General features: G+C 41.5%; 2 protein-coding genes across 3 annotated transcripts in view; one reads left to right on the top strand and one right to left on the bottom strand.

The window, feature by feature from the left end:
• Positions 1 to 16,207, bottom strand: part of FARS2 (phenylalanyl-tRNA synthetase 2, mitochondrial) — a 233,213-nt gene extending 217,006 nt beyond the window's left edge. Inside the window, exons 1-2 of the mRNA XM_075270763.1 lie at positions 16,133 to 16,207; positions 12,953 to 13,041 (exon numbers count right to left, since the gene is read on the bottom strand). Coding sequence (XP_075126864.1) covers positions 12,953 to 13,041; positions 16,133 to 16,155 — 112 coding nt within the window. The 5' untranslated portion in view covers positions 16,156 to 16,207. The remainder of the gene's footprint in view (positions 1 to 12,952; positions 13,042 to 16,132) is intronic.
• A 317-nt stretch (positions 16,208 to 16,524) lies between these two features.
• Positions 16,525 to 25,830, top strand: part of LYRM4 (LYR motif containing 4) — a 115,097-nt gene continuing 105,791 nt past the window's right edge. Inside the window, exons 1-2 of one of the 2 annotated variants that reach the window (XM_075270782.1) lie at positions 16,525 to 16,572; positions 22,501 to 22,641. In XM_075270782.1, the coding sequence (XP_075126883.1) occupies positions 22,556 to 22,641 (86 nt within the window). In that variant the 5' untranslated portion in view covers positions 16,525 to 16,572; positions 22,501 to 22,555. Of the gene's footprint in view, positions 16,582 to 22,500; positions 22,642 to 25,830 lie in introns of both variants that reach the window. The other variant, XM_075270783.1, reaches the window with a different exon arrangement.

Genomic DNA, 25,830 nt, shown 5'->3' with positions numbered 1-25,830 from the left:
TTTTGTAAATTTGGAAAAAACTACTTTGAAGTCATATGCAAAAGAGGCAGTTGGCGCACAGGGGGCACTGTACAAGGTGGTGCAAGCAGAAGATGGTATGGATCTGAATGGCAAAAGCAGTGTCCAGGAAGCTGAAAGCCTGCCCCCCTTACACCAGTGCCTGATTTGCATAAGATCTCAAAGCTGTTTTTCTCCAAGTCTACAAAAGTAAAGGTATGATTTTTATCTCTATAATGTACTTGTAACTCAGTGGTGACAGTTGAAGGTGCTTGGGAAAGGTGGTAGACTCGGTGTACATTTAAAATGTAACATTTATTGGTAATATTTAATTATTATTGGTAATATTTAAAAGTTCAGATAATTTATTTAAAAGAACATTCAATAGAAACACATAGCGTGTGTCATCCACCATCAATACTCTAGCTGCAAACCCCAAATCCACACTAAATCTGTATTAGGTCCATGTGGATGAATTGTGGCTAGACCAAAGCATTGGAAGTATAGCATAAGGCTGAACTAATGCTAACCAGCCTTCATAATTTGGGGGCACAGCAAGAAAAGTGGCCAGTGACCGATGGAAAACGTACTTATACTACAAATAGTGGGTGCAATAAAGGGACATATATTAGGTAAGAGGTAATGAACAGCTGTGATAGGTAAAGAACAGCTGTGATAAAATCAATACCGTGCAGACATCACCCTATATAACCCCACCACTCCAATTTTCAACCAGCATACATACATAAAGCTGGCTGGGACCGCAAAGCAATAAGTCCCAGTCAACAATTAGCCTTGAGGGACGACAGTTGAATCCCCCATAACTATCCCTAATCACTAGTAAGCACACATGCAGTCAGCAGATTTGACACACACAAACTAGATTGCAGAATAAATAGCCTGACGCGTTTCTGCTAAAATAATTGCTCATCAGAGGCAATTCTATAGTTAGAACATTGTAAAAGTGCTCAATCACAGACTTGGTAAATTGCGTACGCCCGGTCGGCTTTAGTGTTCAGTGTCCCAGCTTATTGCTTTGTGGTCCCAGCCAGCAAGAGATATTGGTGCCGTTACCAATGTTTTCCTACTGTCAGAAGGGCATTTCTGACAATGTAGCTGGGCTGTGAGAAACGCCCCTCCTCACAGTACTCATCCATAGCTCTGTACTGTCAGAGGGGGCGTTTCTTACCACCCAGCCATGATGCTAAGCTGTGAAGAACGCCCCCCCCCCCATCCACACACTGCGGAAAAAAATCTGCCGTGGAAAAGCTGTATTTTCAAAAATTGCAGCATGTCAATTATACCTATCGTAACGCTGGTGTTTTTAAAATAAGGGCAGAGTTTTCCTGTGCGGACTTTCTATGAATAACCCTGCGGGAAAAAAACACGATTTGTTTTACACTGCAGTCTTTTCTGATGGGTTTGTTGGCTGTGGCATGCTAAGTAGGGCCTTAGCCTAATACTGTATTACAAAGGGGTCATCTAAACCAGATAATTTCGTGGTCAGACACCTTTGGTGAACATAAATCTACAGTGTATATAGTGGGGAAGGGTTGTTACCTTTTAACCACATTTGTATGAATATAGTCCCGATAACCTTAGTGATATGTAGGTAAGTCTATTACCATTTGCAAATTTCCAGTAAGCCCCAGGTCCTATGTAATGACAATGAAGCATAGCGCATGTTTATGCAACAATTGGAACAAGACCTTATCAGTGGTGAGTTTCTCCACCAGTGCAGCAGTGCTTCACAATGTCATATTGCTGTGATGTTGCCAAAGTGATACTGACAGCATAACGCTGTTCGTCGTGTAGTCCTAACTTCAATAGAAATCCTAGACAAATAGAGTTTAGACTGTTCACTTGCAGCCTCACTGTATGTGATGTGTTTCATTACATTTTGACACATTCAGAATCCTATAACAACTCAGTTAAATTACAGAATTTTCATCTTCATTCTGTCAGTTTTATCTATTCTGTTAATCAGAATTGCAGATGTTTGATTTGATTCTCGTCTTTTCATCCATTTAGATGTTATTATTATTAATAAAAGTAATGATACATAGAAAACACATAACATGGGACTGGATAATTGATTGGAAATATTCAGCAATAAATTCTATCACCCTCAAAAAGCAGCACTACAAAATTCTGACACTGGTACATTCTGGTACTTACTAATGCACTAGTCAGATATCTACTAGAACAGAAATTATTTTTATTATTATTATTATTACTAATAATAATAATAATAATAATAATAATAATAATAAAAGACATCAAAATATACAAGCAGGGGGGTGTATAGTATTCACAGTAAAAATCACTGCTTGACACCATTTGATCTGTCCAGTTACTTTATTTGTTCGGCGTTTCAAGAGGTGCAGCACTCAGACGGACACTGGAACAGACAAAATGTTTATATTTACTACCACAGGGGGCAAGATTATCCAAAATTTATCTGTAAATACATCCACAGCAGTGCTAGATACTCAGTTCCCTTGTGCACCTTTTGCTTGGATTTTTTTTTACTTGCTGCTCCTTGTATAACTGCTATTTACATGCAATGAATTTGGGACAAACTACATTTCCCATTTCCATGTGGTCTTACCCAGACTCAGAGACAGCATGCCCACTGTCTTGGAGTGACTTACTCCCTATATTCAGTCACTTGAACACTCATAACATCTCTAGAATCTTCACTTTCTTTACAATGGAAGAATCACAACTGTCCTCTTGATTCACTATTAATTTGGCTATTGTAACTTGATGCTAATTGGTCTTCTCCTTACTAAACTCTCCCCTCTACAAGCAATCCAGAATGCAGAATCCAGGCTCTTCTATCAGTCCAAATGCTACAAAGACACCAGAAGTGCCATTGTTATAGTTGCCTGATCACTATAGAAAACAATTTAAACTTATCAACATCATCCACAAAGCTACATGGTGCTGAACCTTCCTATATCTTCTCCCTTACCTCTGTCAAGTATCCTACCCATGTTTACCATTCTGCCACTGATCTAAGACCTTTGATAATAAGAACCACCCACTCCTGTCTCCAAGGACTTTCTTGAGTTGCACCAGTTCTCTCGAATGCACTACTCCACAATCAGATTAGCATCCAACCTCCACCGTATCAAGGAACATCCTAAAAACACTTCTTTTTAGGCAGGTCTATCATGTTTCCTAATCTAACACTTCTGCACTTACTCACCTCAAATAACGCTCTGTTCACCCTTACCCTCTACATAATCCCATAGGACATGACGAATTTAGCTAAGTTTTACCAGGTATGCCTAACACTTTTGTGTTATATAGAACAACACAACATAAGAGAACCCGCCCTCTAATAACTCCAAGTTCCCTAATACTTTATAAGAAAGTGGGTTTTCTAAGGCTGGGTTCACATATGCACTTGTACACCGTTTGGGGATTCCGTCCCCCATTCCGCTTGAAAAATGCAGGAGTTTTCTCTCCGTATTTTTCAAGTAGAAATTGGTCGGAAACCTGGCGGACCTCATTATCGTCAAAATGAAACTGAAGAATGGAAACTAGAATGCAGGTGTGAACTTAGGGTAAGCTCGACAACAAGAAGTTTCCAGGAAAGAGAAACTTTATTTAGCACGCTAAACTAGTTAAAAGATTCCTCATGACTCAAAGGACTATGTGTGTTTCATGTCCTCCATGGATTCTTTGCTAGTGACAATTAAACATCCGTTTTTTGACTGAAGCCATTCACTGTAATTAAAAGTTCTGCTTCAATTTCTTTTTGATGATCTAACCAGTTTTATATGCTGATGAGATTCTCCTCTGTGCCGTGCTTCTCGCCCCTGGCATATCTGCAGTCCTTAATTTGTTTAAAGAGAGATTGTAACCACCTAATTAATCATTTTCTTGACCTTCAGCCTTCCTAGTCTTCCACTGCTTCAAATCAAATCAGGAGATTTATGATCTGCTTTTTACGGCAAGTATTCTTTTCTTGAGAAAGAATTGTGGGTCACATTCAGTGATTTAGTGAACATCAAAGCATGTGTGTGCCTCGCAAAGCGACATTAGGCATTGTTCACATTTGCATTTTACACCAAAAGGTATTTTAGAGAGACATAAGTTATACACATTATTCATTATTAAATACCCCTCCCAGCAGTGTGCTATACGTGTACAGAACAGTCCGAAAAGTTCCTCCTGCACCATGCTGTAAATATACAGAATAGTGATGGTGCTGGATCAGAAGCTGCACCTGTGCCATCACCGATACAAGTCAGATCTGACAACTGACATCCTGTGGTAATGGTCACTTCCATTAAAATTGCTTTAAAGGGGCTCTATCACTGGGAAAAATCATTTTTAAGTAATCACATGCTTGCATAGGCTTTAGAAATGCTATTTCACACCTACCGTATTTTTCGGACGCACTGGACTATAAGACGCACCTAGGTTTTAGAGGAGGAAAATAGGGGAAAAAAATTTTGAAGCAAAAACTGGTAAAATATTTAATATATGGGAGTTGTAGTTTTGCAACAGCTGCAAGGCCACATTGACAGGTGACCCTGCAGCTGTACGGGGACGCATCGAGTGTTTTTTTTTTTTGCGGGGCCAGAAGTACTTTTTAGTTATACCATTTTGGGGAATATCTATTTCTTAGATCACCTTTTATTGAAAAAAAAAAACCCGGTGGTTTATGATATTTGATTTTCTACTTTTATATATATATTCTAGGGACAGGAGGTGATTTAGAACTTTTATTTATTTCATATTTTTATTATATATTTTTAAAGCTTTTTTTTTTTTTTTTTTTTTTTACTATTTTATTCCCCCCCCCCGGGGCATGAACCTGCAAACCTGGTCACTTGATTGCAAGTCCCATAGACGGCAATACAACTGTATTGCCGTCTATGGGACATTCTGTCTATTAGTATTACGGCTGGTCATAGACCCAGCCGCAATACTAATATATAGCTGTGACAGGCCTGGGAGCCTCATTAGGCTCTCGGCTGTCACCCGAACAGGTCGGCTCCTGCGATATCGTCGCGCAGGAGCCGGCCTGCAACTTTACAGGTACGGGGCCGGTGGGGACCGGCCCCGGGGGAGAAGGGGCCACGGATACTGACCCGGCATCCGCTGTACTAGAGAGGCGGATGCCGGGGAGGGATAGACGCCGGGGCCTGAGACATCGCTGCCCTGCCCTGCATGAAGCCAGCGGCGGGGGGACGGAGGAGCGGAATAGCAGCATCACTCCTCCCGCTGCTGGCTTCATGCAGGGCAGAGGAGCGCAGCGATGTCTCAGGCCCCGGCACCTGTAATGGCGTCTATCACTTGCCGGCTTCCGCTTCTCTATTACAGCGGATGCGGCGCCACATACGGACTATAAGACGCACCCTTCTTTTCCCCCCAAATTTGGGGGAAAAAAAGTGTGTCTTATAGTCCGAAAAATACGGTACCTTTAGTATATAGATTGCCTCAGTGTTCTCTGAATAAGTCCGTTTTTATTCATATGCTAATGAGCCTCCAGCCAGCTCAGGAAGTTCCCAGCAGCCTCCTCTCTCCTATTATCTCCTATCTGTGTGTGCAAGCAGGAAGCTGAGTCATCATCATCATCAGTATCCTGTGCATAGGAATCAACAGGGAAAGGTGTGCACGATCTATCGTGCACCAGTCTAATTAGCATATGAATAAAAACAGACTTATTCAGAAACCACTGAGGCAATCTACATACTATAGGTAGGTGTGGAATATACTTTCTAAAAGCTATGCAAAGGTGTGATTAGTTAAAATGACTTTTCCTAGTGATAGAGCCCCTTTAACCAAAGAAAAAAGACATTTGTTGTCATCAACATTATAATGCAGGTATAATGGGGAAAATATAATATTAGTTACAACAGTTTTCTGGTGCAAAAAATCCATGCAATTTTGGAAGCCTCACATTTTTGCCTCAAAAATCATGTCTTTGCGGCACACAACACTTTGTTAAAAAGAGAGCAGAGTTAGGGTAGGTAGATGGGCAGAGTTTGAGCGCCATAAATAAAAGTTGATATCTAGGCCAGCACTTAGCTACAATGGATTTCAGAGTCTGAACCAATGACGTGCTTAGTTGATACCAAACACCAGTCCTAATACATTGACCCCTGTAAGGGCGGGTTCACATCTGCGCCCCGGTCTCCGCTTTCAGGTTTCCGTCTTCTACCGAAAGGAGACAAAAACCCAGCAGACAGTATCCACCCATGAGCGCCGGTGAATGTTTTGTGGTCTCTGCGGCGAAACCGGGTTTTTTTAAACTGAATACAAAGTCCTGCATGTACGACTTTGTGTCTGGTTAAAAAAAAAAAAAAAGTTTTGCCACAGAGACCAGAAGACGCTCACGAGCTGACACTTTGCAAACTCATTTAAATGAATGGGTTTAAAAAGTGACTGCCGGTTTCTTTCTCCTGTCCAGTTTCTCAGGCAGAAGATGGAAACCTGAAAGTGGAGATCAGGCGCAGATGTGAACCCGCCCTATGCATGTTATCAGTAGGTACTATATAAACATTTAAAGGGATTCTATCACTGGGACACCCATTTTTAACTAACACCACGTCGGAATAGACCTTAGAAAGGCTAGTCTTATCCTAGCTTTATTTTTCTGCTCCGCATCACAGTTTTGGAGAATTTTAGTTTTTCTTCTTTATTCAAATGAGTTTTCAGAAAACACAGAGGGCATCCCCTCTATTCAAAGAAGACGCTTTTCTGAAGATCCATTTCACCCGTCGAGCCTCTGTTCGGGATTCAAATCCCGCGCATGCTCAGTCAGCTCAGAAGTGTCAGCACAAAAAGAGAGGTGGCGCTGGATCTTCGGATGAGCGTTTTCTTTGAGCACAGAGGACGCCACCTGTGCTTTCTGAGCACAAGAGAAACAACCCCTTACGCTTTCTGAAGGCTTTTTTGAATAAAGAAGAAAAACAAAAATTCTCCAAAACAGCGGTGCGTAGCCGAAAAATAAAGGTAGGAGAAGAATATCCTTCCTAAAGGCTATTCCAACGTGGTGTTAATGAAAAATGGGTTTCCCAATGATAGAATCTTTTAAATGGAATATTTATAGGCCATATCCATAGATATATTTGAAATTATCTAGTAGGTGAGATCTCATTTCTGGGACTTCGTCCTAAAGGGTAAACTTTTGGATTTCCTGGTGGTGATCTCAGAGCTGGGAATCTCACTATTCAGACATTAATGCTGTATCCTAATTGTGTCAAAAAATAAATCATGAATTGATATTTATTAAAAAATGGGAGAGACTTACGGATCAGAATGAGCCACAATTCTAGAGCAATGAAGGAAAATGAGACATGGTTTTCAAAATTTTAATCAAATAAAAATATGAAAAGTGTGATGTGCAAAAGTATTCAACCCCCTAAGTCTGGACATTGACTGGGCTATTCTAACACATGAATCATTCTTTGATCTAAACCATTCCACTGTATCTGGCATAAATGTAGCTATGAAACAGGCATTTATTTCACCTCCCGGCGCACTGTGTCATTTATGAGGAGGGTTATGAAGATTGACATTGTGCCCTAATGTTTACAAGTTCAGGACTAATGTTACGTGGTTACAAATTGTGCTGTATTACGTTGACTGTCCCAAGTTCCTGTTTCAAACTTCACTCACTGTTGAGATTTCCATTAGCATGATGACAACAAGTTAAACTATAATTCTCACATTTTATTGCTTTGCCATCAAACTTCTGACAGGGAACAATTAATTTGCACTAGTCTCGAAAGGCGTATGAATGACACATAGTAATCTGTTACTAAGCAGCTAACAACAGTGTCAAACACTAATGAGGCACGGATTGGAAATCAATGTCACTACACTATTTTGGTTCAATGGAACAGAAAATTTAAGGTACCTGATCAATTTCCCTCACCTCTGTCACACAATGACATGAGAATCTAATCATCTGCTTCTCCAATGAGTTGGGACCTATTTGGTCCATTTATGGAAAGTAATTTGCAGAATAATTACGGTAGTCACTTAAAGATAACACCACTAATGGTAAAACTAAGGCTAAATAATAAGGAGCCCTATTTACGGTCAATGCACTCATAAAAGACAGTTTATCTAATCAGCATGTTCTTTTCACAGTTACTGTGATAATGCCATTCACCTCCATGAAGAAATAAGCAGTTCAGTTCTCTGCAATTTCCGTAACTATGAAGTATAAGCTGGGGCCAGGAAGGAGAAGCTTAAAGTGGTTGTCCTGTTATGGACACTTCACTTCTATCCACAGGACAAGTGGTAAGTGTTAGATCGCCAAGTTCCCCAGTGATAAGTCGTCCCCTAAGTCCTCCTTGTGAATGCCGCGCCAGTGCGCTTGTGTGACCGGCACACCATTCACTTCTATGGGGCTGCAGGTGCATTACAGTCTCAGTAGTTCCATAGAAGTGAATGGAGCTCTGGTCACCCAGGTGCACTGTTCATCCATTCACAAGGAGGCCTTAGGGCTAGTTCACATGGGGCAATGAGGCAGATTTTGATAGCAGATTTCGCCTCAAAATCTGCCTCCATACAATGGTGGTCTATGGAGACTGCTAGCTTTCGTTTTTCTGCTAGCAGTTTTTTGATCAAAATAGACATTTTTGCTTACGTCTTTGGAGCAATAGCACATGAATGGAGCTCACATAAAACCTCATATAACCCCATTCAGAATATCTTTTATCTCTGATTTTTAATACTGCATTAAACAATGTGATCCGGGCCAGGATGAACACTGATCAACAATAAACACATTAAGCGGCTGAAGGAACGTGGGGAGGAACACTCACTACTATGATTGTTGCTCGTCTATATGGAAGCACTGCTCACTTCAGTAAGTGCAACCCTGATCATTAATAATTCCTCATTACTGGCCACAAGGTATTGCTTGTTACTGCGCAGCAAGTAACAAGAAATACCTAAAAAAATCAATCAGCATGTCACTTACTGAAGTGAAATCACAAGCAGCCCTGACCTAAACCGCAGCTAAAGAAACAATGGGGAGGAAAATTATCAGCATTTGTTTTGCCCCTTCTAAGCTATGTGCATTTTGTTTTCTGAAGAGTATTTTCTTGTGCTTACTTTCCTATAAAGAGTGTAATAAATCTGAAAATTTATTGTGGGTTCACTTCTGTCGGTCTTTTTTTTTTTTAAACACACTGGCCATGATATTTTTGAAAAAGGCACGAATCATAAATGCGCCACAAAATGTTACTACAGATAAACCACGTCCACTTTCTCAAATAAAAATCATAGGAGGAGCCTTGTGTAAAAGCCTTCAAATTGTGCGCACATAGTGTAAAACTTAGGGGCAGAATTAGGTGAAAATTCACTTCAAGGGATTCTAGCATTAAAACACATTTTTTTTCTCGCTGACCCGTAGGAATAGCCTTAAGAAAGACTATTCTTCTCCTACCTTTAGATGCCTTCTCCATGCCGCCGTTCGATAGAAATCCTGGTTTTCGTCTGTATGCAAATGATTTCTCTCACAGCACTGGGGGCGGGCCCCAGGGCTCAAACAGCACTGGGGCGTCCTCAATGCTGCGAGAGAACTCTCCAGCGACGCCTCCATTTTCTACAGGAACGTCCTCTTCACGCATCTTCTTCCGGCGCAGGCGGTCAAACTTGTAGGCCTCAGGCAGAGCCGACTGCGCATGCCCGCGGCCACAAGAAAAATGGCCGCTTAAACAGTAAGTAAGCGGCCATTTTCTTGTGGCCTGTGGCTATTTGCATACAGACGAAAACCGGGATTTCTACGGAACAGCAGCACAGAGAAGGCATCTAAAGGTGGTAGAAGAATAGTCTTTCTTAAGGCTATTCCTACATGCCAACGAGAAAAAAAATGTGTTTGAATGGTAGAATCCCTTTACGATGCTTAATAAATTCCCCTCTCCCCACCGGTGTGGCAGCATGCTTGGATGGGGTAATCAAAAGAACAGCCAAAGGCAGAAGAGAGGTAGAAAAGCTAACTAGTGGTACATACTTCCTGAAACCCCCAGCGATCAGTCTCTACTGCTCTGGTCTGGTGTCTCTTGACAAAGGCTGGTAAGGTGCAGCAGAGAGCAGGGGATTCAGGGGGTAAGTACTGATCGATTTCTTATTTTAATCCCTCCATTTCCATTTTATTCAATGAAACCAACCTCTTTGTAGGTTATTTATCGGCGCAGACACAGAATAGAATGGTATTTAAAGAAGCAGACACAAATGACTTCTCTGGATCCACAAAGATGGCTTCATAATCCATTCAACTTGTCCAATGAAGAGAACGTCTCTGTTTTTTCTGTCTCAGAGCAAAGTTTGCCCACAAAATTCAAACAAAAAATCTCAAAAAATGAGTGTGACAAGGTCCACCGCACCCTCTGCTCTGCATTCTTGATGCAGCCTGCAGCCATACAATTAAGCACTTGAGTTGGCAATGCATTTCAGGATTTGACACAAGTATCGTAAGGTTCACACTTGCGTTCGGGTTTCTATTTGTGAGGTCCACTTGGAAAACAGAAACCAAAAAAGTGTTTTCCACCAAAAAGAGCAGAAATGGGGAACGGAATCCCCAGCACAGGTGTGAACCAAGCATAATCGAATTTGACTTATAAAATTTAAATGTTAAGTTTGCTAACTTTGCATAGTTTTGTGTGTGTCTCATGCTTCTACAATTGTATCCTGTAGTCTGCACTGTCTTGTACGTGACTCCCAGAGTGGAGTGATTTTGCGCCTTTTTTTAAAAAAAAAATCACAAATAATAAACCTAGCAAACACATGTTTGCCTAAGTGGCCACGCATACTTTTCTCGCCAAAAATCACTAAGTGGTGTATAGGGAATTCTCACATAGAAAATAGGTGCAAACACTTTATGCCCAAGAAAGGCACAGCACATGTGCAATTCATGTGCAAACACGTTGATAAAGGTGCTCTTTTAAGTCATAATTCTGTTGCGTTTACCTTAGTAAGTTTCTCTCAATGAAATACACAAATATTTCTCTCTTACATCCATATACTCTAGAACTTCTTACTAAGACACATAAGACTGACCTCCACAATCACAGGCTTCAAGAAGACCCTGAAGACTCACCTATTCAGGAAGGCCTACAACCTCCAATAACACTACTGTCACTAAACCACCATCTGAACAGTCTCTACCCTCATTTACTGTCTCTATCCCCCTTCCCTCATAGATTGTAAGCCCTCGTGGGCAGGGCCCTCTACCCCACTGTGCCAGTCGGTTATTGTTAGTATTATATCTGCCTGTATATTTTGTGTACCGTATGCAAACCCTCAAATGTAAAGCACCATGGAATTAATGGTGCTATATAAATAAATTATAATAATAATAATAATAATAATAGTCAGAGTGTGAACATACAAAGTATAGAAGAGGCTAGAGTAAATGTGAACAAAGTATACAAGAGAGAACAATGGGATTGTGAACAAAGTATGCAAGACGATAGTCAGAATGTGAATACAGTATGCAAGAAACATACTTAATATGCAAGGCTACGAGGCTAAAGTCAGATTGTGATTGGCCTCAACTGTTATGCAGGGCACAAGACTTCCGGAGACTGAGGCAAGGCATGCAAAAGAATGTTTTATTTTTATTTTAAAATTACACCTGGTCTACCCTCCACCCAAATTGCTGGACAACCCCTTTAAGGAAATAGGTGTACAAGTGAAAGCAGTATTTTGCAGCAGTGGTCACATTAATAGACAGGAATGTGCTTGCTGCAAGCAAGTGAAGGAACAACGGTGGGGAAAACCAGAGCGGCACTGGTTTAACAGGTAGTTACTGGTTCTTTTTCTATTGTATGACATTGCCTGCTTTTGTCCAATCTTTTTTACGATTGTGAACAACTTCTTAACTTATTTCTTCTAATTTTATGTTAAAAAATACTACAGTATTCCAATGCATTACAGTCTGTCGGTTAATAAACAAGATAACACCTATTTGGTCATGTCTAAGGCTCTGTTGCTATGTAGCAGGTTGGCTGCATGAGGGTGCGTTCACACGATGTAACGTGGAGCGTGATCTGGCACGTATACACGTGCCGGCAGATTACACGCTCAAAATGCTCCCATTCATTTCAATGGTGTTAGCAGCCGCAAAATCACGGGCGTAAAATAACGCAGCGTATACGCTCCTAACTCCCATTGAAATGAATGGGAGCATTTTGAGCGTGTAATCTGCCGGCACGTGTATACGTGCCAGATCACGCTCCACGTTACATCGTGTGAACGCACCCTAAGACTGTCCCACTGATCTGAATGAATGAAGCTTGTAGAATTTAAAATGATTGCCAAAGAAAACAAAAATACAGCTCTGATAGATATAACCAATTTTCAGTTGCAGATATCTTAGCGACAAATCTGGAGTGCGTAAATTCACACTGAAGGGAACTTAGTTATGCCAGCCCTAGGCACTTGCTAGGCCTTCAGCTACCATAGCAGTCCACTGGCTCCATGCAAAAGTGTCAGAGGGTGTCAATGAGTGCCTTTCAATTGATTATATTATACCCCTAAGGCTAAGTTCAGACAGAGTATTTTGGACCGTAATCTGAAGTAGAGGCCGCCTCAGGTTCTGGTAGCCAGGAGTGGTGCACTGCAATCCAGATTAGGCCCAAATGAATGGGCCTAGTCGGGAGTGGCCTAGCCTCGCGTATCCGCCTGAAGAAAGAGCATGTCCATTCTTTTTTCCGGGAGGGGAAGAAACCACTCCCCGAAAAAAAGAAACGACCAGCTCCCATTGATTTCAATGGGAGCCGTCTTTTTGGTCAGGATTTTGAGGCAAATTCGGCCTCAAAATCCTGATCAAAAAACTCCGTGTGAACTCAGCCTAAGAGGGCACAATCACAAAAGAGCTAAAACAAGTTTAGTGCAAGAAATAAACAACACCAATTTTATGCTAGGTTTCAAAGAAAAACCAAGTTTATGGTGTATTCCAAAGATTGCTTACCAGACATACTGTTATTAACTGTAGAATACCATCTCCAGTGAGGATGTGTCATGCTTTTCAGGATGCATCTCCTAACTCCATTGTATCGCCTGAAATGTACCAGAGAAGAAAGACATGTTATTGTGGGCATACAGCTTTATTTTCATCTGGTGGTATTTTTAAATGGGGAAAACATGAGATAAAAGACAACACAATAAAGAAAATATAACGTATGACAAGAAAACACAGTTGGAAGTTGACAGAATACTGTCCTGTGTATTAGGCCATAAAAATATTATTAAGCTGAATATTTTTTTGGAAATTTGGGCTGAGGCCCCATGTTAACGAAAACACAGCTTTGATTATAGATTTTGCCACAGTTTTTTGAGCCAAACCCAGGAGTGGATTGATCAGAAGGTACTTCCTTTATATTTTCCATTCTTTTTGTAGCCATTCTTGGCTTTGGCTCAAAAAACTGCAGCAAAATCTGCAACAAAAAAAATCTGTGTTTCCGCCACGTGGGGCCTTAGCCTAAAGAATTATTTTCATCACCTCCACAGCTCTTATTATCCTTCAATAGGCCTTGCTCCACTGATTCTGGCTCATTTGTGATTTTTTTTTTCTAGATTCGCAATCAGTGCTTAAAGCCTACATTCACATGCCCAATAGTGAAGATGGACATTTCACCCCCAAGGGGTGCACGTTTTCACAGATCCCTCATACATTGCAGTGCATGGAGGGATCCTTGAAAATGGACAAAAATAGAATATGTTCCACTTTTTTGATGGTCCAGGGAAATAGACTGTCTAAAAAATAGCCACTATTCACAATGCATTGAATTTAACGTGTCCTTGTTACAGCCGTCACACAGCCGATATTAATGGTTGTGTTGGTTTTAGCACCCAATATGCTAATTAGGCACTCTACTGTCTGGTAAGCAATCCTGAGCTGAATCAGATATTTCGGCACGCCCATCTGACACTAGAAAGCCTAATTAACACGTTGGGTGCTGAAACTAACAGCATTAATTGTTCTTGAACAGTGGGGGCTAGAGAAAATTACAACTGGAATAAGTGGAGCAACACCTATTGAAAGACGTAAAGAAGTGAACTTGGTGGAGGTGGTGAAACGTGCTCTTCAACTGCTCAAACTGTTACATATCTACTGTATGTATGTAACAGATATGCATCAGATGGTAAACATGATCACAGTTGGTTCCACCTTATGACATTGACGTAAGTATTGTCAGTGACATCTTCTGAACCCACCATATAATTAGGCACCCACTCCCATGGTGAACAATGCCTACCCCTCTTATGGCCTTTCACCACCCTCTTGACAGTACAAAATCTAAATAGCAAACGAAGCTCTAAAACTGCACTGATTGCTTATGAATGGGGCTAGAGGAAAAATTCCAACTGTGCTGGAATCAATGGAGCGGCACCTATTAAATAATGTACAGAACTGAACTTGTTTGAGGTCGTGAAAGATACTCTTTAAATTACAGTTCTTCACAGCGCTGCTACAACCATATATAGCAAAATAATATGCTGTACAGTAAATACAGCGGTCAAATAATTTATTTCATAACTAATACACATCTGAATCGGGGGTAATCATTGTGGATTACAACTTCCAACATGCGTATTTGCTCTGATCTTCTTGGAGTTATCCAAAAAATTGATCATTCTACAGAGAATAAATAGGAACCAGGTGCCACCTTATACAGAGAATAAATAGGAATAAGGTGCCCCATTCTACAGAGAAGAAATAGGAACCAGGTACCACCTTATACAGAGAATAAATAGGAATAAGGTGCCCCATTCTACAGAGAATAAATAGTAACCAGGTACCACCTTATACAGAGAATAAATAGGAATAAGGTGCCCCATTCTACAGAGAATAAATAGGAACCAGGTACCACCTTATACAGAGAATAAATAGGAATAAGGTGCCCCATTCTACAGAGAAGAAATAGGAATAGGGTGCCCCATTCTACGGAGAATAAATAGGAATAGGGTGCCCCATTCTACAGAGAATAAATAAGAATAGGGTGCCCCATTCTACAGAGAGTAAATGGGAATGATGTGAATAAAACTTGACTGACATGCGCCATTCCACAGAACATAAATAGCTGACATCTACTCTGAGTATCCCCCATAGCTGGAATCTGCTAATGTTGGCTGATGCTTTTCTTTCTGCTATGGGGGCGTTCACACTACTGCTGCTGTCTGCCCTGGGGTTTCCGCCCTAAACCCAGGGAAACATCAGGTGACAGCTTGCCGTAGGTCAGCTTTAAAACCCATTCATTTGAATGGATATTTAAAGGTAACGGCCGGTGTCCGCCTGGAAACTGTTCTTTTTTTGCACAGACACAAAGTCCTGCATTTACAACTTTGTGTCTGTGCAAAAAAAAAATAATAATAATTTCCAGGCGGACACTGACACCTTTAAAAACCCATTTAAATGAATGGGTTTTTAAGCTGACCTACAGCAAGCTGTACACTGTCCAGTCTCCCTGGGTGGACAGCTGTGATAGTGTGAACACCCCCTAATACACATAGACTTGTACCTCTCAATGGAATAACATTGTGAAAATAAGGTCATGTAATGCACTTTCCACAAAGGCGGGCTTTATTTTTAGCTTGGCCGCAGGTATAGATATTGGCAGTATGTCATTAGAATATAGCACTATTGAGTGATCACTGAGGGTCCCAATGTTGAGCCCACCATGATCCCTGGAACAAAGCAACAACATCTCATGGAAAACCCTATATGATTTCCACTTCACTCTGCTTTTCTGGACCTGCATGACTGTCCATTACAGCTGACAATACACTAATGTCATCTTATTCTAGAGGTCACCGCAGGTTGTAGCTCAGCCCTATTCATGTGAATGGAGCTGAGCTGTAATACCAGAAGTAACCATGGACAGGCGTGGCAGCACTCCTGGATGGAAACAGACACGTTATTCTAATCCTGTACAGCTCCTTCAATACATAACAACAGTTTCCCTGGGGCAATATAAGGACAACCTATCACCCCGCGCTCCCCGTGATGTGAATGAAATGGTCACGTGCTCCATTTCTAGTCATCCCTCTGACAAACAGACTGTGACGTGCTAAGTGTCTGCTCCAGCTCCGGCCACACATCTGCAGAGGGAGCCGGGCACAGGGTAAGCTGCACAAGCTACACACTCACGGGAGCTGTGCTGGGAGGCTCATGTCTGTGAGGAGAGATGAGGCCACGTCCTACTGGGCTACAGGACCTTTCATGATGTCATGGTCATGTGATCAGTCACAGATATGGGAGGTGCTAGCCTGTACATCATTCACCAAGCCAACACTTCAGAACTGTCTGCTCTACACATGACACTGTATGCTACAGGATATACACAGCTCTGCACTGCATGCTATACAGAGAGACACACACAGCACTGCAATGTATGTTATAGACACACACAGCTCTGCACTGTATTCCATGGTCACATCGTCATTCATAAACAGCCGCACAAGGGAAAGCCACATAGCGCTCCTTCAGCAAAACAGCCAGAGCCTCCCACACGTGACAGATCATGTGGTTATGACATCATCAAAGGTCCTTAAGTCTACTGTGGTGTAGCTGTACCTTCCCGGAGCAGTGTGAGTGTTGTGTGCGCACACTAGTACACTTCGCGGCAGTACAATGACAGTGTGTGACAAGGTTACATACTATTAGTACTGAGGTCTGCAGTCAGTCTTAGACAGTCGGGAATCCCATAGTTCTGGCTGATCAGTGAGGTTGGCTGCACAGTTCCCGGGTATGTCCACATGGCTTTACAGAGTATATGTTACATATAGTAGCCAGGTTGGACTGGGATGCCTAACGCTGACCAGAAACATTGGTTGTGACGTCCACTATACAGCTACATGCAAATATTAATTCACTAGCAAGTTCCTGCAATGTCACATGTTTTCAGTAGTCTCTTGCTGCCTAGCCCTTGCCTGTGATGGTTTCTGTCCTGGGGTCCTGTCAGTAGTCTGCTGCCTGGCTTTTGCTTCTGACTGTTTCTGTCCTGGGGCTCTGTCAGTAGTCTGCTGCCTAGCCCTTGCCTCTGACTGTTTCTGTCCTGGGGTCCTGTCAGTAGTCTGCTGCCTGGCTTTTGCTTCTGACTGTTTCTTTCCCAGTGTCCTGTCAGTAGTCTGCTGCCTAGCCCTTGCCTGTGATGGTTTCTGTCCTGGGGTCCTGTCAGTAGTCTGCTGCCTGGCTTTTGCTTCTGACTGTTTCTGTCCCAGTGTCCTGTCAGTAGTCTGCTGCCTAGCCCTTGCCTGTGATGGTTTCTGTCCTGGGGCCCTGTCAGTAGTCTGCTGCCTAGCTCTTGCCTCTGATGGTTTCTGTCCTGGGGTCCTGTCAGTAGTCTGCTGCCTGGCTTTTGCTTCTGACTGTTTCTGTCCCAGTGTCCTGTCAGTAGTCTGCTGCCTAGCCCTTGCCTCTGATGGTTTCTGTCCTGGGGCCCTGTCAGTAGTCTGCTGCCTAGCCCTTGCCTCTGATGGTTTCTGTCCTGAGGTCCTGTCAGTAGTCTGCTGCCTGGCTTTTGCTTCTGACTGTTTCTGTCCCAGTGTCCTGTCAGTAGTCTGCTGCCTAGCCCTTGCCTCTGATGGTTTCTGTCCTGGGGTCCTGTCAGTAGTCTGCTGCCTGGCTTTTGCTTCTGACTGTTTCTGTCCCAGTGTCCTGTCAGTAGTCTGCTGCCTGGCTTTTGCCTCTGATGGTTTCTGTCCCAGGGTCCTGTCTGTAGTCTGCTGTCTGGCTTTTTCCTCTGACTGTTTCTGTCCTGGGGCCCTGTCAGTAGTCTGCTGCCTAGCCCTTGCCTCTGATGGTTTCTGTCCTGGGGTCCTGTCAGTAGTCTGCTGCCTGATTGTTGTCTTGTACTAGGACCCTTTTAGCTTTATGAGCTGGGGATATGTGCCCACACAGCAGCAGAAAGATGCAGCAAGCTGATTGGTTATTGGGGCCCCTGCAGTGTGACTGAGAATACAGGGCCCAGGGAGGAAGGTTGGTCTCCCTCTGCACCTAGATGTCATCCAGGCTGCCCCGTGTATACAATAAAATAAAAATTAAATTTGAAAAGTTTTTCAGTCTACTAAGTGTATTATGCCAGCACATAACCTGCCTGAGATGCTGTACTAGGAGTATCTGTATCAATTACAATGAGTGCACTGACACATCAGCGTGAGTGGGGGATTACTTGTACTGGTTACTACTCTTATTACAGTACTGCACAGGTTTTATTACAGATTACTATAATATAGTTCTGGTTAGGCTCAGTTCACATTTGTGTCACTTATTTCTGTTCTATGGATTTGGGGAAAAAAAGTTATGAAAACAACAACAATGCCGAATCCCTGGCATAATATATACCAATGGCACCTGATGAACCGCACTACCTCTAATGGAGTCCATCATGGGCCTGGGAAAAATAGCACAGCATGTGTCTCTAACAGAGCCTCCAACACAGATGTGAACAGAGCCTAAAGCAAAGCCGGTAGAGACAATAGGGCAGATTTATTAAGACTGACATTTTCAGTGCCAGTCTTAATAAAGGCTCCAGCTGGTTCAATGCAGAAGTTATCAAGACGTTTAGGAAACTGGATTAGATGCATTGATAAACTAGCATAGACTATGGGTGAAAAGGTGGAGAGATTTGAGCACTGTGCCAGGAGTGTTACAAATCCAGCTCTGGGCTATAATGCAACTTGAAAGATTGTCATATAATGTACAATAACTTATTTTAGTCACCAGAAACTGTATATTATAATGGGTTTTTCCCCTATGCACAGACTTGTTTTCTGATTGATGGTGTCCTACTAGGATAGGTCATAAATAATAAATTAGCAGGAATTCAACACCCAGCACTCCCATTGAGCAGCTGATAAACCGAGACTACAGAAGGAAATAGACAGCGCTGTTCTCTGCAGTGGCCAGGTCAGGTACTGCAATTCATACATTCAATTGAATGGGACCTAAGCTGCAGTGACTCAGTTTTGCCACTGATAGATGACTGTTATGGGGGTCAGACTCCCACAGATCTGATATTAGTGAATGTTTATAGGATAATATTTGTAGCCTGTAAAAACCCCTTTCATTTTACCTGTGGAAACGTTGTGTTTTCACCATCGACTTTTATTACAGGGAAGCAAAAAATGACAAATTCAGTGAAGGATATGAGTGTTTTTGCTGCATCTTTTTTCCATTGGTTTTTTTCTCTCAACATTTTTTTTACACTCTAATTCTGTACGTGTGGCCTAAGCCGGCCACACCTTGAGGAAGTAAAGTATTTTTAGTCACTAGAAATGCAGTGGAAAACAAACTCAATGTTTTACAGTCCCAGTGGAAAAAACAAATGTGATTTTGAAAAGTACGGTATTTAATTTTTACCTGCAGAAAAATGGATTTACTTTGAGCATATATGGGGTATATCAACAAAAGTGGCCCATGTGTGACTGATACATTAACTATATACTGTATTGAAGTCCATCTGCCATAAATCATTCTTTTACTCTTCTCATGCTTGTGTTCTTTTGTGCTACGCCTTCTGCTTTGACAGTCATAATAGCTTAGGGAGCGTTCACACTACAGTCTGTGTCCGACAGGTAGTGTCCGCTCCTAGTGTCCGCTCAAAATCTGGCACGGACATTAGGAGCGGACACTAGCTGTGTCCGTGACACCTGTCATTTATTTAAATGGGCGATCGGGTGCGTTGTTTTGCACTCCGTGCCCTTCCTTCACTGTCCGCATCTAAAGATGTCCGACTTTTCAAGCGGACAGAAAAACCCGACATGTTGGGTTTTTCTGTCCGCTTGAAAAGTCGGACATCTTTAGATGCGGACAGTGAAGGAAGGGCACGGAGTGCAAAACAACGCACCCGATCGCCATTTAAATAAATGACAGGTGTCACGGACACAGCTAGTGTCCTCTCCTAATGTCCGTGCCAGATTTTGAGCGGACACTACCTGCCGGACACAGACGGTAGTGTGAACTCCCCCTTAGCATGCTACGTGACTTTATCCAGTAAAATATAATAGACCCATTATAAGTCAATCAGGGAAAAAAGATGATATTGGATCCATGATATGGATCATATTAGATATGGCATATTGATCAGGGATTCTGTAAAAACCAAAAGCCCTGTCACCAAAGTAAACATAAGTTATTGAAAGGGTATTAAAGTGAGTTCCCATGTAGCAAGCAATGCTGTTCACCATGCAGCCATTAAAGCATGCCTAAACCTTTGTGCTACTCTTGACTTTCTGGCAGCATTTGTGTCATTAATTTTGTAATATGTTATTAATGAATTTTTCCTCATTTCTGTGAAATCTTTATTCTTTTTCCTATTGTGAGCTGAGATCTGCACACCACTTCTTGAGTAGAGAGGGACAGGCTCTTGTGTAATATTTAGGGATGCTTCAAACAGTTATGAAATATCAACAGTGGTTATGGTGTCACATGAACAATGATAAAAATCCTTTATGTGACACGAAGATCGCTCTTCTGCCTGTATTATTACCAGAGATATTAATTGAAAGCAGTGTCTCAATTAGGAACAGCTACATATATGACAATCTTGACTGTTTCCAACTAATGATATCTCTGAAAAGAATACAGTTAGAACTAGAATCTCCTCTTACATATGCATTAGTTATCTATCCATAAAACCGATCAATTAAAGGGATCCTATCATTGGATACCCTTTTTTTTTCTAACACGTAGGAATAGCTTTAAGAAAGGCTATTCTTCTCCTACCATTAGAAGTCTTCTCTGCACTGCCGTTCAGTAGATATCCCAGTTTTCTTTAGTATGTAAATGAGTTCTCTCGCAGCACTGGGGGCGGTCCCAAGCACTCAAACAGCACTAGAGGTGTCCCCAATGCTGCGAGAGAACTCTCCAGTGCCGCCTCTATCTTCTTCTGGAACGCCCTCTCCCTGTGTATTCTTCCGTCCTGGGTATCCAATAATAGGATTCCTTTAATTGAGTGATCAAACTCTGATGTGGATGGCTCTTAAGACTGCTGTTACACGATTATAGACAAGTTTCTGGTTCTGCACACAGATTACTACTAACTGTTATGGTCTACCTGTCCTAACTTATAACACGGCAAGAACAGGTTAAAGGGGTTGGCCACCTTCAGACCAATATTGACAATTAAATGTACAATAAAAAGATATACAATTTTCCAATATACTTTCTGTATCAATTCCTCATGGTTTTCTAGATCTCTGCTTGTTGCCATTCATTCTGTTACTTCTAGAGGATAAAACTCTGACCATGGTCATGTGATTTACGGTCCATGGTCATGTGATGAGCACACAGGTGCACAGCTGATTATCAGGCAGATGTCTGATTATTGTGCTGTGACTGTAACGAGCGGCACCTGTGTACTCATCACATGACCAGGGACCGTAAATCACATGACCATGGTCAGAGTTTTATCCTCTAGAAGTAACAATGAATGGCAGCAAGCAGAGATCTAGTAAACCGTGAGGAATTGATACAGAAAGTATATTGGAGTATAAAAAAGTATATCTTTTTATTGTACATTTAATTGTCAATATTGGTCTGAAAGTGGCCAACCCCTTTAACCACTTCCGGACCGCCCATAGACTATAAACGTCCAGATAGTGGTTTCCTAGTTCTGACAGGACGTATTGGTACGTCCAGTCAGAACACAGCAGCTGCACGGAGATCGTGCAGCTACTGAAGCTGGGAGCCGGCTGTAATTTCAGCCAGAGCTCCCAGAGAGATGGCAGGGAAGGTTTATTCCCTTCCCTGCCATCTTGATCGCTGTGTATACAGCGCTCAATGAGCGCTGTATAAACGGCTATTGGCGCCGCCATGATTTTGCCGCCCTCTGACCCGGCGGTCACGTGATCCACCGGGAGCAGCGTCTTGCAAGAGCTGCTGGGTCCTACAGAACCCAGATCAGCGGTGTATACAGCGTACAGGAGGCTGTATTCCTCCTGCAACTGAGGCTAAATGTACCAGCCTCAGTTGCAGGGGAAATCAACCTCCAATACAAAAAAAAAAAAAGTGATCAGATGTCCCCAAAGGTCTCTTATCACCTTATGGGGACACAATCTGAAAAAAATAAAATAAAAATATAATAAAGTTTAAAAAAAAATGTAAATAAAATAATTAAAAAAAAATAATAATACGCTAATAAAACGCCATTATTAAAGGTTATAGCCCCACCCCCAACAACGCCATACAAAATAAAAATTACCATAACGGAGAGAGGAAAAACTATTTTATAAAGTTTTTCAGTGACACTTTGTGTTATTAAATGTCCCCGAAAAAAGACGCAAAAATTAGTTGACTGAGACATACAGGAAAAATGTTATAGCCCTCAAAACCACACATACAAAATAAATCTAAAATGTGTCTGGTCCTGGACCACAAATTGGCCCGGTAATGAAGTGGTTAAGGATGACTGTTAGTAGTAACCTACGTATTGTACCTGCAATTTGGTTGCAAATGTTTTTTGGACTTCTGGTGAAGTTTAATGTTGTCCATATTTATTTTATTTTTTTTTACAGAAAAAAAATTCTCTAATCTCATGTAAGGATTTCTGTGACAGAACCTTTAAAAGAAATGGCATCTTCAAGTCGGGCGCAAGTATTGAATCTTTACAAGGTCTTGTTAAGAGAAAGCCAGAAATTCAATTCCTACAACTATAGGTAAATGAGAATCATGTGACAAGTGAAGCTTCTGGGGAATTATGGGAAATTTAAGCAACACTTTTCTCTCCACATGTTTTTTGCGGAAACCACACGGATCCCATTATAGTCTATGGGGTCCATGTGGTTACTTAGCTAACTGCTTTTTAATACGTATAGATTCCGTTCTTGTACTTCCCGAACACAGATGTGAATGGGGCCTAAGTGTATGCATTTCTGTACATTTTACTCGTACTCGATACAGAATAAATCTAGATGTTTTGAGTATTTTGTTTATATCGTTCCCATGATTTCCATAATTACAATACCTTTCCTTCTCTGTGTTGCAGTTTCATTGTTGAGGAGTGGATATGTATAAATCAATATGTATAAAAATTAAAGCTGCTATATACTGTATATTATTTGGTTTGTCTACTTGACACACACTTAACAAATCAGAGCGCTAGTAGGACCTCCTGTTACCACTTAGTGTCTTATCCCTTTGACCTTCCTCTGCTTTTGTGTTTCCTCTCTGACCCATAAACCCATTAGCTTCCTGTCTTACTGATTCATACATTTGATGTCTGTGATTCAGGAGGATCCCAATACCATCCCCCAATCATCATGTTTCAGATTGGATATCTATTAGCTTCTCTTTATCTTTTACACGCATCCATTTTCCAATAATATCTGAACCATATTATTATCCCTTCTATTTGTGTTGGTTGCAGATTGAAGGACTTATCAGTTTTTCCATTTATGAGATACATTTAATGGATTCCCACAAGTTTCTTGTAAATTTGTACATATATTTGTGTATATATACATATAGAGTACAGACCAAAAGTTTGGACACACCTTCTCATTCAAAGAGTTTTCTGTATTTTCAAAACTATGAATTAGCACATGTGGAATTATATACTTAACAAAAAAGTGTGAAACAACTGAAAATATGTTTTATATTCTAGGTTATTCAAAGTAGCCACCTTTTGCTTTGATTACTGCTTTGCACACTCTTGGCATTCTCTTGATGAGCTTCAAGAGGTAGTCACCGGAAATGGTTTTCACTTCACAGGTGTGCCCTGTCAGGTTTAATAAGTGGAATTTCTTGCCTTATAAATGGGGTTGGGACCATCAGTTGTGTTGTGCAGAAGTCAGGTGTATACATAGCTGATAGTCCTACTGAATAGACTGTTAGAATTTGTATTATGGCAAGAAAAAAGCAACTAAGTAAAGAAAAACGAGTGGCCATCATTACTTTAGGAAATGAAGGTCAGTCAGTCCGAAAAATTGGGAAAACTTTGAAAGTGTCCCCAGGTGCAGTTGCAAAAACCATCAAGCGCTACAAAGAAACTGGCTCACATGAGGACTGCCCCGGGAAAGGAAGACCAAGAGTCACCTCTGCTGCGGAGGATAAGTTCATCTGAGTCACCAGCCTCAGAAATCGCAGGTTAACAGCAGCTCAGATTAGAGACCAGGTCAATGCCACACAGAGTTCTAGCAGCAGACACATCTCTACAACAACTGGTAAGAGGAGACTTTGTGCAGCAGGCCTTAATGGTAAAATAGCTGCTAGAAAACCACTGCTAAGGACAGGCAACAAGCAGAAGAGACTTGTTTGGGCTAAAGAACACAAGGAATGGACATTAGACCAGCGGAAATCTGTGCTTTGGTCTGATGAGTCCAAATTTGAGATCATTGGTTCCAACCACCGTGTCTTTGTGCGATGCAGAAAAGGTGAATGGATGGACTCTACATGCCTGGTTCCCACCGTGACGCATGGAGGAGGAGGTGTGATGGTGTGGGGGTGCTCTGCTGGTGACACTGTTGGGGATTTATTCAAAATTGAAACCATACTGAACCAGCATGGCTACCACAGCATCTTGCAGCAGCGTGCTATTCCATCCGGTTTGCGTTTAGTTGGACTATCATTTATTTTTCAACAGGACAATGACCCCAAACCTCCAGGCTGTGTAAGGGTTATTTGACCATGAAGGAGAGTGATGGGGTGCTACACCAGATGACCTGGCCTCCACCGTCACCAGACATGACTCCAATCGTGATGGTTTGGGGTGAGCTGGACCGCAGAGTGAAGGCAAAAGGGCCAACAAGTGCTAAGCATCTCTGGGAACTCCTTCAAGACTGTTGGAAGCCCATTTCCAGTGACTACCTCTTGAAGCTCATCAAGAGTGTGCAAAGCAGTAAACAAAGCAAAAGGTGGCTACTTCGAAAAACCTAGAATATAAGACATATTTTCAGTTGTTTCACACTTTCTTGTTAAGTATATAATTCCACATGTGGTAATTCATAGTTTTGATGCCTTCAGTGTGAATCTACAATTTTCATAGTCATTTTGATCAATTTTATATATATATATATATATATATATATATATATATATATATATATATATATATAAAAATCAAAGTGTTGAAAAAACAGTTGTTTGACCATTTTGATTCTTTTTCCCTCTATAGTGTTCACCATACGGGATAAATATTTTTATATTTTAATTGTTCGGATTTTTGAGCACGGTGATCCATAAAGTGTTTATGTTTACTCTTGTTTATTTTTATATGTGATCTAGGGAAAGGTGGGTGATTTGAACTTTTATGTTTTTGGGGGGGTTTTTTTGTACTTTTAAAGGTGTTTTTTTTTTTTTTTTTTTTTTCAGACCCCTTAGGGACCTTGAACCTTAGCAGGTCTTACTGCTCACACTATGCACTGCAATACTTTACAATCTATTACACGATCGAGAAAAGATAATGGCGCCCGTGGTGCCTGCGAACAGCTGCTGTTAGTGGAAGGTGCTGGCTGTATTATACCACTGGCATCCACCATGTATGAAGAGGGCTCAGTTCCTGAGCCCTCTCCATACACCCCATCACGCACATCTACGTGATTTTGCGTGAAGGGGTAAGACTCATAGTATAACAACATGGATTACAATATGCGATGGTTATTGTTTTTATGGCAGTATAATGGAAAAGTTGTACTTCCATTTTCCTTGTCTTGAGAACTGTGCGGTGTATGGATTTTCCAATATAGTTTTCAGTATTTAGTAGAGAAACTGCCAAAATGTTAGTAACATGTATATAATTGAAGACATGATGATGTCCCAATGGGCTATAAGGAAGATGAGCAAGATTCTAAACAGCTGATACTACTAAAATGTTACATCACTGGAGAGGGCTATTTTATAGGTCCCAT

Source organism: Leptodactylus fuscus, chromosome 4 (assembly GCF_031893055.1).
Source record: "Leptodactylus fuscus isolate aLepFus1 chromosome 4, aLepFus1.hap2, whole genome shotgun sequence".
Taxonomy (NCBI): Eukaryota; Metazoa; Chordata; class Amphibia; order Anura; family Leptodactylidae; genus Leptodactylus; species Leptodactylus fuscus.
The sequence above is the reverse complement of the archived record's forward strand: the minus strand, read 5'-3'. Positions and strand labels throughout refer to the sequence as shown.